Source organism: Geotrypetes seraphini, chromosome 5 (assembly GCF_902459505.1).
Source record: "Geotrypetes seraphini chromosome 5, aGeoSer1.1, whole genome shotgun sequence".
In the NCBI taxonomy this organism is placed as follows: Eukaryota; Metazoa; Chordata; class Amphibia; order Gymnophiona; family Dermophiidae; genus Geotrypetes; species Geotrypetes seraphini.
The window spans coordinates 1,353,427-1,368,368 of record NC_047088.1 but is presented as its reverse complement, the minus strand read 5'-3'; the positions used below and the strand labels follow the sequence as shown (position 1 = coordinate 1,368,368).

The 14,942-nt window shown below is 45.5% G+C and overlaps 1 protein-coding gene across 4 annotated transcripts in view; it reads left to right on the top strand.

The window, feature by feature from the left end:
- The window catches only part of TAF1 (TATA-box binding protein associated factor 1), a 596,267-nt gene that overhangs the window by 27,131 nt on the left and 554,194 nt on the right, over nt 1-14,942 (top strand). For 3 of the 4 annotated variants that reach the window (XM_033945529.1, XM_033945526.1, XM_033945527.1), the window contains exons 3-5: nt 10,948-11,064; nt 11,445-11,558; nt 12,698-12,939. In XM_033945529.1, the coding sequence (XP_033801420.1) occupies nt 10,948-11,064; nt 11,445-11,558; nt 12,698-12,939 (473 nt within the window). The remainder of the gene's footprint in view (nt 1-10,947; nt 11,065-11,444; nt 11,559-12,697; nt 12,940-14,942) is intronic. The other variant, XM_033945528.1, reaches the window with a different exon arrangement.

The following is a 14,942-nucleotide window of genomic DNA, read 5'->3' as shown; positions in this document are numbered from 1 at the left end:
CCTACAAAACCTCAGTCGGCGACATCATCTGGGAACAGGTCCCCTGGTCTGACCACTTCCTTGGGACCTTCCGCCTCCCCATTTTCATGTTGCACCTTGGGACCCCTCCTCGCTCCTCTAACTCCATCACTTTTCGCAAAAAAATTTCAAGCAACCTGTTCTGGACAAAATTCTTCAAAAAATTCTCCTCTGCACCTAAGCATGCAGACCCTGAATCCAACTGGCATAACTGGACCGCCCTCTCCGAATCCACCTTCCTCTCCCTCGCCCCCCTTTCAACCAAATCTATCTCCTATCCCCGCAAAGCCCCCTGGTACCTCCCTTATCACAGAGAACTAAAGTAGAAATGTCGCGCCCTGGAGCGCAAATGGGAAAAAATCTAACTCCCCCATAGATAGACAAGCCTGGAGAGCCAACATTAAGCTCTACAATTCAGCACTAAAAAAAGCAAGGATGAACTTCTACGGCGAGAAAATCTCCAGATCTAATAACCAGAGTAGCACACTTTTCAAAATCTGGCGCTCTCTAACCTCCAAAACGGACCCCACTTCTCTCCCCTCCTCTCCCTCAGTCGAAGTCCTTGCAAAATTCTTCAATGAAAAGGTCACTTCCCTATGATGCTCCTTCCCACCTGCAGTCTCCTACAACTCCCTGGCGCTCACGGACCCCAACCCCACTCTAATAGCCACTCCAATGGCCTCTAGCGCTATCCCAGCCGACAGACTCTGGGCTACCTTTGAGCACGTATCCGAATCCCTCATCCTTAAAATCTGTATCAAACTGAAATCTTGCAATTGTTCTTTAGACCCATTTCCCTCTTACCTCTACGAGGAAATACCCTCTCAGGCCATCTCTTCCATCACCAAACTCTTAAACTCCACCCTACATTCGGGCCTATTCTCCCCAGAAATGGGCCATATCATCTTATCCCCTCTATTGAATAAACCCGACCTCGACCCCTCTTTACCATCCAGCTATCGCCCAATAGCAAATATCCCTCTCCTAACTAAGATGCTTGAGTCCATCATATCGACCCAACTTTCATCCTACCTTGAGAAATTCTCCATTCTCCTACCTTACCAATATGGTTTTCGCCCCAATTTCAGTACCGAATCCCTATTGACCTCCCTAATCTCCAAGATTCAACAACTTCACTCCTACAACAAGTTCGCCGTCCTCCTGCAATTCGATCTTTCTGCTGCTTTCGACGTCGTTCACCACGATATTCTAATTCACCAACTCTCTGAGATTGGCATCACCTCTACAGTCCTCGAATGGTTCTCAAAATTCCTCCGTTCCCGATCCTACATTGTCAACATGAATGGCACCTCATCCTCTCCCTGGATACCAACCTGCGGAGTCCCGCAAGGCTCTCCTCTATCTCCTATCCTCTTCAACATTTATATGTCTTCTCTAAAACTCCTCAGTCTATCCCCCCTTGAAACAATTTATACCTATGCTGATGACATCCTTGTCCTTCTTGAGACTGACTCAAACCTCACTAATCTCTCAGAGAACATTTCCGCTTGTATCTCGAACCTCCAATTCTGGGCCCACACCGTCCAAATGAAACTGAATGAATCCAAGACAAAACTTCTTTGGCTCGGCCCAAACTTAGCTCAGCTACCCACCTCAATCCCACTGTCCTCTGGCTCCACTCTGCAGCTCGAATTCTCCAGCAAGGTCCTGGGTGTCATTATCGATTCTACACTGTCCTTCAATGACCACCTCAACTCCCTGGTAAAAAAATGTTATTTCAGCCTCCACATGCTGAGGAAAGTAAGATCTTGTTTCCACCAAAATCATTTTGCCGTTCTTGTCCAATCCATCATCCTATCCAGACTGGACTATTGCAATTCTATCTTCATAAGCCTAACAAAGAAAAACCTTCACAGACTCCAACGGATTCAAAATGCCGCAGCCAAGCTTATCTTTGCAAGAAGTAAATACAATCATGTCTCACCGCTCCTTCTCAAGCTTCACTGGCTTCCGATAATTCCCAGAATCCATTTCAAATGCATTTGCCTAACTTTCAAGATCATCCATGGCATCCTCCCTCCATTAATTCCGCTTTCTTGGAACTCCTCAAATCCTAATACCAGCAGACCCACCCAAAAACTGAAGCTATCCTTCCCCTCACTAAAAGGCATTTCCCTCCCAGGAATACTAGGAACTTCCCTCCACTTCAGACTCACCGAGCTCTGGAACAACCTTACCTCCCCCCTTCGGAACCTGAGTGCTCTCCAACCCTTCCGTAAACATCTGAAAACCTGGTTATTCTCAAAAATCTAACACTTCCCTCCTCATTGACATCCTAGCCCTCTAACTTCCTTCTTTCCTCTGATCCTCTTCTAACCCTTTCCTTGCAGTTCCTTTCTCATTACAATTCCTGTAAATCGTGCCGAGCTCCACAACTACCCTCAATCTGTATTCTCCAATGTCATGTACCCTCCTGGAAATGTCCAGCTCTCTTCTTATGTAATCCGCTTTGAACCGCAAGGCACAAGCGGAATAAAAATCACTAATGTAATGTAATGTATATAAACCTAAGGTTTAGTTTAGTTTAGTTCTTCAGCATCATCCCTATGGTTGTTTTCAATGTGTCCAGCCTTCACATTGCAGGCTGTCCTCTTTGCCTGGTTCCTTTGATCTTCCCAAACATGATATCCTCCTCCAGTGATCTCTCTCTTCTGATGGTGTGACCAAAATAAGACAGTTGAATATAAACCAATCCTAATATAAACCGAGGTATCCTTTTTCCCTTCAAAAAAAAGGGGGGGGGGGGAAAAAAAAAAAAAAAAAAAAAAAAAGGTCAACTCGAATATAAACTGAGGTTATAAATTTGGGTTATCATGGTGAGCCAGTCTATAAAGACTGTTCAACCTCTCTCCCCATCGGCTGTCTCCTAAGCCACTAAACATAATACAAATATCTGTCATGCATATATCCCAAAGCTAACTTATTCACAACAAGGCCTCTATATAGGAAAACGCAACTGCAAGTAACCACAAACTTAAATAAATGTAGACAAAAATCAAACTTAAACCTCAAGAAGCCATAAGCGGTTTAACACCAGAGAAAGAGAAACAACATTCTACACTTTGGAATATTAAAAAAAAGGAGTGAAAATTTACAGTAAAACTGCATTTTCTGTTCATGAAATTTAAAAATAAATTTATTTTTTTCTACCTTTGGCCATTTTATTCATGTTTATCCCAGTCTCCAGTTTCTGCTTTCTTCTCTTCTCTTAATTTTCTTTCCAGGGTCTGCAGTCTATCTGCCTCTTCTCTCCTTCCTGTCTTCACTTCCTCTCTTACATCCATCTCTGACTTTTAACTTTTCCTTTCAGTTTTCCTCCATTTATTTTTCTGCACCTCTGTCTGCTTCTGTTTACAGCTTTCCATCTCTCTCATCCTATTATTCTCCAGTTTTTTCTGCTAACTCTTCCCTCTCTCCCCCTTCCAGCATCTTCTCTTTACCTCTTTATTTTCCTTCTTCTAACTAGTATCTACTGTCTTGCTCCCTCCATTCAGCATATCCTCTCCCCTCTTTTCTCCAACACCTCATCTCTTTCTCTCTCTCTCCACCTCCATCCAAAATCTCTCCCCATCGCTTTTTATCATTTGCTTCTTCCAACACTACCTACCTGGGGCTCAGGGAAATGGAGTTGCGGGTCAGGGACAGGTCTGACATGCATGCAGATAGCTGATTCCTCCTGGCGGTGGCCACGGCAGTTCTCCTTGCTGTTTGCTAGCTGCCAGGAGGAGGGGAGAGTGAGGAGTCAGCAGCACATCCAGATTGTGAGCAGCCGGTCTCGATCCCACTCCTCTGAAGTTACTTCCTGATTTTGATGGGCGGGTTTAAGACTGGCAGAGCCTATAATGATTTGGCAAAAGGGAAGGCCCCCATGGTGTCTGGCTTCATTATTGCCAGACAGTTTAGCGGGACCGGGACTGAAGGCAGGGCTGATTGCAATCCAGATACGCCGCTGACTCCACACTCTTCCTTCCTCTCGGGGGCTGGCAAACAGCATAAACTGCCACGGCCTGCGGGAGGAATCAGCTGCCTGTCCGTGACTCGCGACTCTATTCCCCATAGCAAGAACCCCGATAGGTTTAAATTTTGATATTTTTAAAAACTAAACTAAACTAAACTAAACCTTAGGTTTGTATACTGCACCATCTCCATGGTTGTGGAGCTCGGCACGGTTTACAGGAATTGTAATGAGAAGGAACTACAAGGAAGGGCTAGATGAAGACCAGAGGAAAGAAGAATGTTAGAGGGCTAGGATGGCAGATGAGTAGGGGGTGTTAGATTCTTGAGAAAAGCCAGGTTTTCAGATGTTTACGGAAGGGTTGGAAAGCACTCAGGTTCCGAAGAGGGGAGGTAAGGTTGTTCCAGAGCTCGGTGAATCTGAAGGGGAGGGAAGTCCCCAGTTTTCCTGGGTGGGAGATGCCTTTTAATGAGGGGAAGGATAATTTCGATTTTTGGGTGGGTCTGGTGGTATTAGGATTCGAGGAGTTTCAAACAAGTGGAATTAATGGAGGAAGGATGCCGTGGAGGATCTTGAAAGTTAGGCAAATGCATTTGAAATGGACTCTGGAAATTATCGGAAGCCAGTGAAGCTTGGAAAGGAGCGGTGAGACGTGATCAAATTTACTTTTTGCAAAGATGAGCTTGGCCGCGGCATTTTGAATCCGTTGGAGTCTGTGAAGGTTTTTCTTCGTTAGGCATATGAAGATAGAATTGCAATAGTACAGTCTGGAGAGGATGATAGATTGGACAAGAACGGCGAAATGTTTTTGATGGAAACATGATCTTACTTTCCTCAGCATGTGTAGGCTGAAATAGCATTTTTTTTACCAGGGAGTTGAGGTGGTCATTGAAGGACAGTGTAGAATCGATGATGACGCCCAGGACCTTGCTGGAGAATTTGAGCTGCAGAGTGGAGCCAGAGGACAGTGGGATTGAGGTGGGTAGCTGAGCTAATTTTGGGCCAAGCCAAAGTAGTTTTGTCTTGGATTCATTCAATTTCATTTGGACGGTGTGGGCCCAGGATTGGAGGTTCGAGACACTAGCGGAAATGTTCTTTGAGAGATTAGTGAGGTTTGAGTCAGTCTCAAGAAGGACAAGGATGTCATCAGCATAGGTATAAATTGTTTCAAGGGGGGATAGACTGAGGAGTTTTAGAGAAGACATATAAATGTTGAAAAGGATAGGAGATAGAGATGAACCTTGCGGGACTCCACAGATTGGTGTCCAGGGGGAGGATGAGGTGCCATTCATGTTGACAGTGTAGGATCGGGAACGAAGGAATTTTGAGAACCATTCAAGGACTGTAGAGGTGATGCCAATCTCGGAGAGCTGGTAAATTAGGATGTCATGGTGAACAACGTCGAAAGCGGCGGAAAGATCGAATTGCAGGAGGACGGCGAACTTGTTGCGGGAGTGAAGTTGTTGAACCTTGGAGATTAGGGAGGTCAATAGGGATTCGGTGCTGAAATTGGGGCGAAAGCCATATTGGTAGGGTAGGAGAATGGAGAATTTCTCTAGGTAGGATGAGAGTTGGGTCGATATGATGGACTCAAGCATTTTGGTTAGGAGGGGGATGTTTGCTATTGGGCGATAGCTGGAAGGTGAGGAAGGGTCGAGGTCGGATTTTTTCAGTAGAGGGGTTAGGGCGATATGGCCCATTTCGAGGGAGAAAAGGCCCGAATGTAGGGCGGAGTTTAGGAGTTTGGTAATGGAAGAGATGGCCTGAGTGGGTATTTCCTCATAGAGGTAGGAGGGGAAAGGGTCTAAAGAACAGTTGCAAGATTTCATTTTGAGACAGTTTGAGGATTCGGGATTCGGATACGTGCTCAAAGGCAGCCCAGAGTCTGTTGGCTGGAATAGTGCTAGAGGCCGATAGAGCAGGGTTGGAGTCAGTGGGCACCAGGGAGTTGTAGGAGACTGCAGGAGGGAAGGAGCATCGTATGGTAGTGACCTTTTCATTGAAGAATTTTGCTAGAACTTCAGCTGAGGGAGAGGAGGGGAGAGAGGTGGAGTCTTTTTTGGAGATTAGAGAGCGCCAGATTTTGAAAAGTGTACTACTCTGGTTGTTAGATCTAGAGATTTTCTCGCCGTAGAAGTTCTTCCTTGCTTTTTTTAGTGCTGAATTGTAGAGCTTAATGTTGGCTCTCCAGGACTGTTTATCTATAGGGGAGTTAGATTTTTTCCATTTGCGTTCCAGAGCTCGACATTTCTGCTTTAGTTCTCTGTGATAAGGGAGGTACCAGGGGGCTTTGCGAGGGTAGGAGATGGATTTGGTGGAAAGGGGGGCAAGGGAGTGGTAGGTGGACTCGGAGAGGCCTGGTCCAGATATGCCAGTTGGATTCAGGGTCTGCAGGCTTAGGGGCAGAGGAGAATTGTTTGAGGAATTTTGACCAGAATAAGTCGCTGGAAATTTTTTTGCGAAAGGTGAAGGGATTAGAGGAGCCCCGAGATGCGACATGAAAATGGGGAGGGAGAAGGTCCCAAGGAAGTGGTCAGACCAGGGGACCTGTTCCCAGCGGGTATCACCGGCTGAGGTTTTGAAGGCGGTAAGATCAAGGAAACTAATGAGGTCTAGAGTGTGTCCCTTTTCATGGGTTGTGGATGGTGAGGGGGGGGGGAGAAACCAAGAGAGGTGAGGAAGCTCTTCAGTTCAATCGTATCCTTGTTGGAGTTGTCGTCAAGGTGGAGATTGATGTCCCCAATGATCAAGAGTCTTTGAAATTTGAGGAAGGCGTTTGATATGGTTTCAAAAACGAGATCAGAAGATTTGTTCCAAGGGGTAGGTGGGCGGTAAAGAAGTAGGATACCCAGTGGGTGAGGTTGGAGTTCGTCATTGACCTAGGCGAACATGTATTCTAGAGAGGTGTGGCTGCTCTTTTCGATGAGCTGGACATCGAAGAATGATTTGTAGATTAGGGCCAGACCGCCTCCTATTCGGTTAGTTCTGGGAGAGAATAGGCCTTGGTAGCCGTGGGAGCAGAGTTCATTTTGTGTAAATATGTCATCTTTCGTGATCCAGGATTCCGTGATGCATAGGAATCCTGGGTCTGAGTCCTCGAGTAGGTCTTTCAGGATTTGAATCTTATTGCAAGCGGATCTGGCGTTGCAATAGAGAGTTGGGACTGGGGTGAGTGAGTCAGGAGCAAGGTTGGGGAGGTTGGCGGAGGGAACAGGCTTTAAGGATGCGTGGTTGACTCTTCGTGGGTTTTTTTTGGAGGAGTGGTTTCTGGTGCGCAGCAACGTGGGGATTCTGATGCCAGGGCAGAAGTTGAGGGGTCGGGAAGGTTAGGGGAAGGAGGTTTCAAGCAGGGGGTGGTGTAGGGAGAAGAGCAGAGCAGGAGGAGAAGGAGCCATGAAGGTGGCTTCATGATGATTTTTTTTTTTTTGGGGGGGAAGAGCTTTATCGGGGGAAGAGCTAGGCAATTTGTGTCAGAAGGGGAAGAAGGTTGGCATGGAGCCCGATCCTTAGCGGAGGGTGAACAGTTATATCTAAACTGGATAAGCGACAGGAAAGTGAACTGGGTAGTCTGCTAGGTTGTGAACTGGATGGTCAGTAGTAGGTGGGGTAAGAATCAGAGCAGCTGGAAAATCAGACTAGGTAGCAGGATAATAACATGTAGGAAATAATAAGTGGAATTTAAAAACAATAAATGAGGTAAGGATCAGAACAACTGGAGAACAAGCTAGGCTAGATAAGTAGTCAACTGGATGGTAATCAGAGCAGCTGGATACATAGAAACATATAGAAACATAGAAAGATGACGGCAGAAAAGGGCTACAGCCCACCAAGTCTGCCCACTCTACTGACCCACCCCATTAAGTCCGAGTGCTAATGACCCAGCTCCTTAACTCGACCCTCGCAGGGATCCCACGTGGATGTCCCATTTATTCTTAAAGTCGAGCACGCTGGTGGCTCTGATCACCTGCTCCGGAAGTTTGTTCCACTGATCCACCACCCTTTCTGTGAAGAAATACTTCCTGGTGTCACCACTAAATTTCCCTCCTCTGAGTTTGAGCGGGTGCCCCCTTGTGACCGAGGGTCCCTTGGGAAAGAATATGTCATTTTCCACCTCGACACGACCTGTGACGTACTTAAATGTCTCTATCATGTCACCCCTTTCCCTGCGCTCCTCTAGAGTATAGAGCTGCAATTTGCCCAGTCTTTCTTCGTATGAGAGACCCTTGAGTCCGGAGACCATCCTAGTGGCCATCCGCTGGACTGACTCAGCTCGAAGCACATCTTTACGGTAATGTGGCCTCCAGAATTGCACACAGTATTCCAGATGAGGTCTCACCATGGTTCTGTAAAGTGGCATTATGACTTCAGGTTTGCGGCTAACGAAGCTTCTATTAATACATCCCATCATTTGCCTTGCCTTGGATGAGGCCTTCTCTACTTGTTTGGCAGCCTTCATGTCTGCACTGATGATTACTCCCAAGTCCCGTTCTTCTGAAGTCCTAGCTAGTGTTTCTCCATTCAAGGTGTATGTTCTGCATGGATTTCTGCTGCCGAGATGCATGACCTTACACTTCTTAGCATTGAAGCCCAGCTGCCATATCGAGGACCAGTTTTCCAACGTGATCAGATCATGCGTCATGCTATCCTTGAGATTGCTTTCGCTTACTGTATTACACAGTTTGGCATCGTCGGCAAACAGTGCTACTTTACCCTGAAGCCTTCGGGTCAAGTCCCTTATGAATATGTTGAAAAGGGATGGTCCCAGGACTGAGCCCTGCGGCACTCCGCTGGTCACCTCCGAAGTCTCAGAGAGGGTGCCGTTGACCATCACCCTCTGAAGTCTTCCACTCAGCCAATCATTGACCCATGCAGTTAGTTTCTCACCTAACCCCATCGATTTCATCTTGTTTAATAGTCTACGGTGTGGGACACTCAAAAGCTTTACTGAAATCCAAGTACACTATGTCCAGAGACTCTCCCGAGTCTAGCTTTCCTGTCACCCAATCAAAGAAGCTGATAAGATTGGATTGGCATGACCTGCCCCTAGTGAATCCATGTTGGCAGGGATCCCTTAGATTCCCCTCATCCAATATCGTGTCTAATTTACCTTTAAGTAGAGTTTCCATGAGTTTACACACTATTGATGTGAGACTCACCGGTCTGTAATTCGCAGGCTCTGCTCTGCAACCCTTTTTGTGCAGAGGAACGACGTTAGCTGTTTTCCAGTCCAGGGGGACTCTCCCCGTACTTAGGGAGAGATTGAAGAGCATGGCAAACGGTTTTGCCAGAACATCGCATAGCTCTCTGAGCACTCTTGTGTGCAAATTGTCCGGTCCCATGGCTTTGTTCACCTTGAGTCTTGACAGTTCTCTGTAAACATTAGCAGTTGTGAACTCAAAATTCTGAAATGGGTCTTCCATGCTTTGCTTTGTTTCCAGCTGTGGCCCGTGCCCTGGTGCCTCACAGGTAAAGACTGAACAGAAGTAATCATTCATTAGTTTGGCTTTATCTGAATCTGTTTCCACATAATCCCCGTCTGGCGTTCTAAGGCGTGTTATCCCGTTTGTGGTTTTTTTCCTGTCGCTAATGTACCTGAAGAAGGATTTGTCCCCTTTCTTAATGTTCTTCACTAGAGTTTTTTCCATTTGAAGCTTGGCCTCCCTGACTGCTGTTTTGACTGCTGTAGACTTTGTCCTGTATTCAATGTTTGCTTCCTTTTCCCCGGTGCGTTTGTATGAGAGAAATGCTCTTTTCTTCTCCTTGACGAGGTACAAGACCTCATCAGTGAACCATTGGGGTTTCTTTTTTCTTTGTTGTTTAGATACCGATTTTATGTAGCGGATAGTTGCCTCGTGAAGAGTCGATTTCAAGGTTGACCACATAGCTTCCACATTATCAGTTACTTCTTGAACCTGCAGCTTCTGATGGACGAAATCTCCCATGCGTGCGAAGTCAGTGCCCCGGAAATTGAGTACCCTTGTTTTTGTTTGTGATCTAGGGAAGCCTTTCTTAAGGTTAAACCATACCATGTTATGATCACTGGTGGCTAGCGTTTCTCCCACCAAGACCTCCGAGACGCTGTCCTGTAAAAGGTTTCAGTCGGGAAGAAAGGGGATTTGGACCAAGCAGGGTGTGTCAGAGCGGCCCTTTTTGAAAAAGAGGATGACTTGAGGGGACGGCTTTCCTGTGTCGGGAGGGGGGCGGAGCAGGGCTCTCACATTCCTCTCCTGGGTGCAGGGGTGGGCCGGAGGAGAAAAGCAGGCTCCTCCGGTGGTTGAGGCTTGCAAAGTCGGCTCTCCTGTGTCGGGAGGGGGGCGGAGCAGGGCTCCCACGCTCCTCTCCTGGGTGCAGGGGGGGCCGGAGGAGAAAAGCAGGCTCCTCCGGTGGTTGAGGCTTGCAAAGCCGGCTCTCCTTTGTCGGGAGGGGGGCGGAGCAGGGCTCCCACGCTCCTCTCCTGTGTGCAGGGGGGGCTGGAGGAGTTAGAGAAGTACTCAGGTGTAGACTCGAATATAAACTGAGACCCCTATTTTTGGCCCATTTTTTTTGACCCAAATCTCTGTTTATATTCGAGTATATGCAGCATTCCTGTGGATGAGTAGCATGGAATTTTGCTATGTTTTGGAATCTTGCCTGGTCTGCAAATTGTGACCTGGTCTGGTCACTATTAGAGGTCTTACAATCTTAAATTTGTACCTGAGGTAGTAGAGGGTTACCAATAGAAAGTCACAAAGAGTGGGATTTGAACTCACTTCACTGGTTTAAGCCTACTTTGCTGATTACTAGGCACCTCTTTTCTGAATAAGGGTGAAACTGCCTCCCAGTGGCAATAAGACAAGAGGAACACAGAGTTGGGGAAAGAAAGGATTTACAAGTACTGAATTCTGTATTAGGCAAAGAACCCAAATCAAAGTTTCTTCTTCTCTCTGATCAATTTGTTCTTTCTTCATCACCAGGTTGGATCAAGAGCACAGAAGATGCCATTGATTACTCTGATATCAATGAGGTGGCAGAAGATGAATCTCGTAGATACAAACAAGCAATGGAGAACTTGCAACCAAAGCAAAAATCAGGTATGTGCCATGTGACCAATATACAGAAAGACAAAATTAGACAACTTTGAAGAAATAGGGTTCTCTCAGGATGGAGGGATGGATAGTATAGTCAAAGGTGTTGGGGAGGGGGATGGGGAAGATCTTTGATTATCCCTGAAGGACGACTAAGTCTAGGTTGGCCCCCATCCTGTCCTAACCACTCCTAACTACACCCATTTTAGCTCTGGGCACTCAGCAGGATTCAGAGGCCTAAAAAGTCCTGCGACACATTCAGAAAATCGGTTTGATTATTGGCATTTGAACAACCTGTCTTTTAGGTCGTCCAAGTGCTGACTTGGGCAGGTTTTTAGACGTATTTAAGTTCTGATTATGAGCCCCGTTGTTTCTTCTTTCTTTAGATGATGACGATGATTATGATGCCGATTGTGAGGATATTGACTCTAAGCTCATGCCTCCTCCACCTCCTCCACCAGTGAGTAGTCGGAGAGAAGATGAAAAAGGACTTGGTACAAGTGAGTGAAATGCTTTTTCAACTTTTTGCTCAAGCAGTTCATTTTGTGGGTGGATAACAAATGGAAATTTTATACCACTGAGGGTGGGGGAGAGAGGTATAATTTCTTGAATTGTTCTTTTTTTCCCCAAAATAGTTTATTGAATAAATGCAAAGGCAATAACAAAACATATCAGTGCAATAAAGTCACAATAACAGAATTTGCCAAGCCACAAGAACATCAGCTTTATAGTCCCAGTAGAGCAAACAGTCATACCAGGATTCTTCAGTACAAGGCTAAACATTCCAACCCAATGGACTATCCCCCCTACCCCCCTTTTGAATTGTTCGTAATATACTTGGGACCTGGGTTGGAAACAAGATGCTGAGCTTGATGGACCTTTGGTCTTTCCCAGTACAGGAACTCTTATTTTCTTGTGTTCTTATACTGAAAATGCATTAGTTTTGGATTTTTGTTTCATGTCTTTTAACTGTAGAGGGTTGGTGATGGTCACCTATGAACTGAAATTCTTGTTCTTATATTCATAGGGTTAAATCCAAGCATAGAACATTCTCTGAAAGAAGTTGGCTAGTAGATTGCTCATAAACAATGCAGCACAGTATTGAAGTAGTTGTTGGTAATAGGTTTCACCATAAAATAGATCTGCTTTTATTAGACCATTGAGATCTTCTTTTTGAGAAACATCTCTTTCTTTAGCGTCCCTCCAGACCGGCACAAAAACGGATGGGTTTATGCTCCTCTGCCAGCAGGTGGAGACTGAGACATTGACTTTTGGCTGTGGTACAAGTGGGCTGTGCAGTCCCAATCAGTCTGTTCTCAGTCTCCAGCAGGTAGAGGTGGTAAGCCTGTGCAGTCTTTCCTTGGTTTAGTGTAGGGCCTGTTGGATTTCTTTAGTGGCCTTCTTGTTCCTCTTTGTGGTGCTGGATTGAGCTACAACATACCCAGCCCCCAGTTGACATGGGTGGAGAATACCCAACTCAGAGTTGAAACAGATGTTCTGCATTGGTAACATGGCGCACTGACACTGAGCCAGCCCAGTCTACCAGTAGTCTAATACTAATTTTAATTGGTGAGAAATGTTTTCACTAAATAAAATAGTGATTGACTGTATGTGTTTCTGTTTCTTTATTGCTTTGTAGATTCTGAAGACACTGATGGAATAATCTTGCCCTCCATTATTGCTCCTTCCTCTGCTGTTTCTGAAAAGATAGATTTTAGCAGCTCTTCTGATTCTGAATCTGAGATGGGGTCACAGGAATCGAGACAAGATCAGGTGAAGGAGGGAAAACTGACATTGCCTCTGGCAGGAATCATGCAGAGAGATGCCACCAAACAGTTGCCTAGTGTCACTGACCTCTTCCCAGAGTTCCGACCAGGAAAGGTATGGTAAAGACTCTTTGCTGTCCTTAGCATTCACTATCTCCTCCTCTTCATAAGAGATCCCACATTTCTGTCACACAGTGTTTGTCTCCACCATCTCTACCAGGAGGCTATTCCACGCATCTACCACCCTTTCTGTAAAAAAGTATTTCCTTAGATTATTCCGGAGCCTATCACCTCTTAACTTCATCCTATGCCCTCTCATTGCAGTTTCCTTTCAAATGAAAGAGACTCAACTCATGCGCATTTACATTAAGTAGGTATTTAAAAGTCTCTATCATATCTCCCCTCTCCCGCCTTTCCTCCAAAGTATACAAATTGAGATCTTTAAGTCTGTCCCCATACCCCTTATGATGAAGACCACATACCATTTTAGTAGCCTTCCTCTGCACCGACTCAATCATTTTTATATCTTTTTGAAGGTACGGCCTCCAGAATTGTACACAATATTCTAAATGAGGTCTCACCAAAGTCTTATACAGGGGCATCAATACCTCCTTTTTCCTTTTTTTTTTTTTTATTTATTTTTTTGCCAGTGCTTAACATATATATTTAATATATTGGCATCAGAGCATAACCCAGGCTGTCATTCTCTTTTGAAGCAGTATGTATTTTCGTAGTCTTCAAAACTGCTGTCTTAGAAGGATACAGATCTGGAAAGTTCACATTGGTACAGGAAAGGAATGCCTGATCCACAACACCTTTAGTACAAGAAGAAAAACCGTGTTCTATGAGCAGCTGCCATACTTTCCGACATGTTTCTGACTTTCAAATAATTGACAAAACCTCTGAAGAACAGGAGGAGGCCAAGTACAAGAAATATCCACCAAAGCCAGTACTGTCCATTAAAGTCTGCACCTGCACCTATATCTCAAACATTAACATCTTCTGAAGTAGATGTCTTCCCTCCACCATACAGTAGTATTGATGTAGAAATAGCTGCAGATACAGACACTGAGAGACACAATTAATTTTACCCAGTGCCACCTCCATATAGTGTAGCTACCTCTCTTCCAACTTATGATGAAGCAGAGAAAGCCAAAGCAGCTGCAATGGCAGCTGCTGCAGAAGAATCAGCCCAAAGAGAGGAAGAATATCTACCAAGAGAAGACTTCAATGATGCAGATCAGCTCAGAGTGGTGGCATTTATTTTCAATTGGATTGGATTTTGCTTATCTTTCTGTATAACTAATACAATAGCAGGAAGATATGGGGCAATATGTGGATTTGGCCTTTCCTTAATCAAATGGATTTTAATTGTCCGGTTCTCAGACTATTTTACTGGATACTTTAATACCTCCTTTTTCCTAATGCCAATACCATTACCTATGCAACCTAGCATCCTTCTAGCTTTCACCGTCACCTTTTCAACCTGTTTGGCCACCTTAAGATCATCACATACGATCATAGAAACATAGAAGATGACGGCAGATAAGGGCCATAGCCCATCAGGTCTGTCCACTTACTGACCCCCCCCAAGTCTACTATCCTAGGGATCCCACTCCTGGTGACAGGTTCCCTTGGCTTAACCCTCTAAGGGATCCCACATGGGCATCCCATTTGCTCTTAAATTCTTGCATGCTGTTTGCCTCGATTACCTGCACCGGGAGCTCGTTCCAAAGATCAACCACTCTCTCGGTGAAGAAATATTTCCTGGTGTTGCCATGAAATTTCCCGCCCCTGTGTTTGAGCGGATGCCCTCTTGTGGCTGAGGGTCCTTTGAGAAAGAGAATCTCTTCTTCCATCTCGATACGGCCGGTAATATACTTAAACGTCTCGATCATGTCTCCTCTCTCCCTATGTTCCTCGAGTGAGTACAGCCACAAATTTTTCAGCCTTTCCTCTTACGATATATCCTTGAGCCCCGAGACCATCCTGGTGGCCATTCGTTGCACCGACTCTACTCTCAGTCCCGCTCTTCTGTCGTGCACATAAGTTTTTCACCCCCTAAACTCTACCGTTCCCTCAGGTTTTTGCAGCCCAAATGCATGACCTTGCATTTCT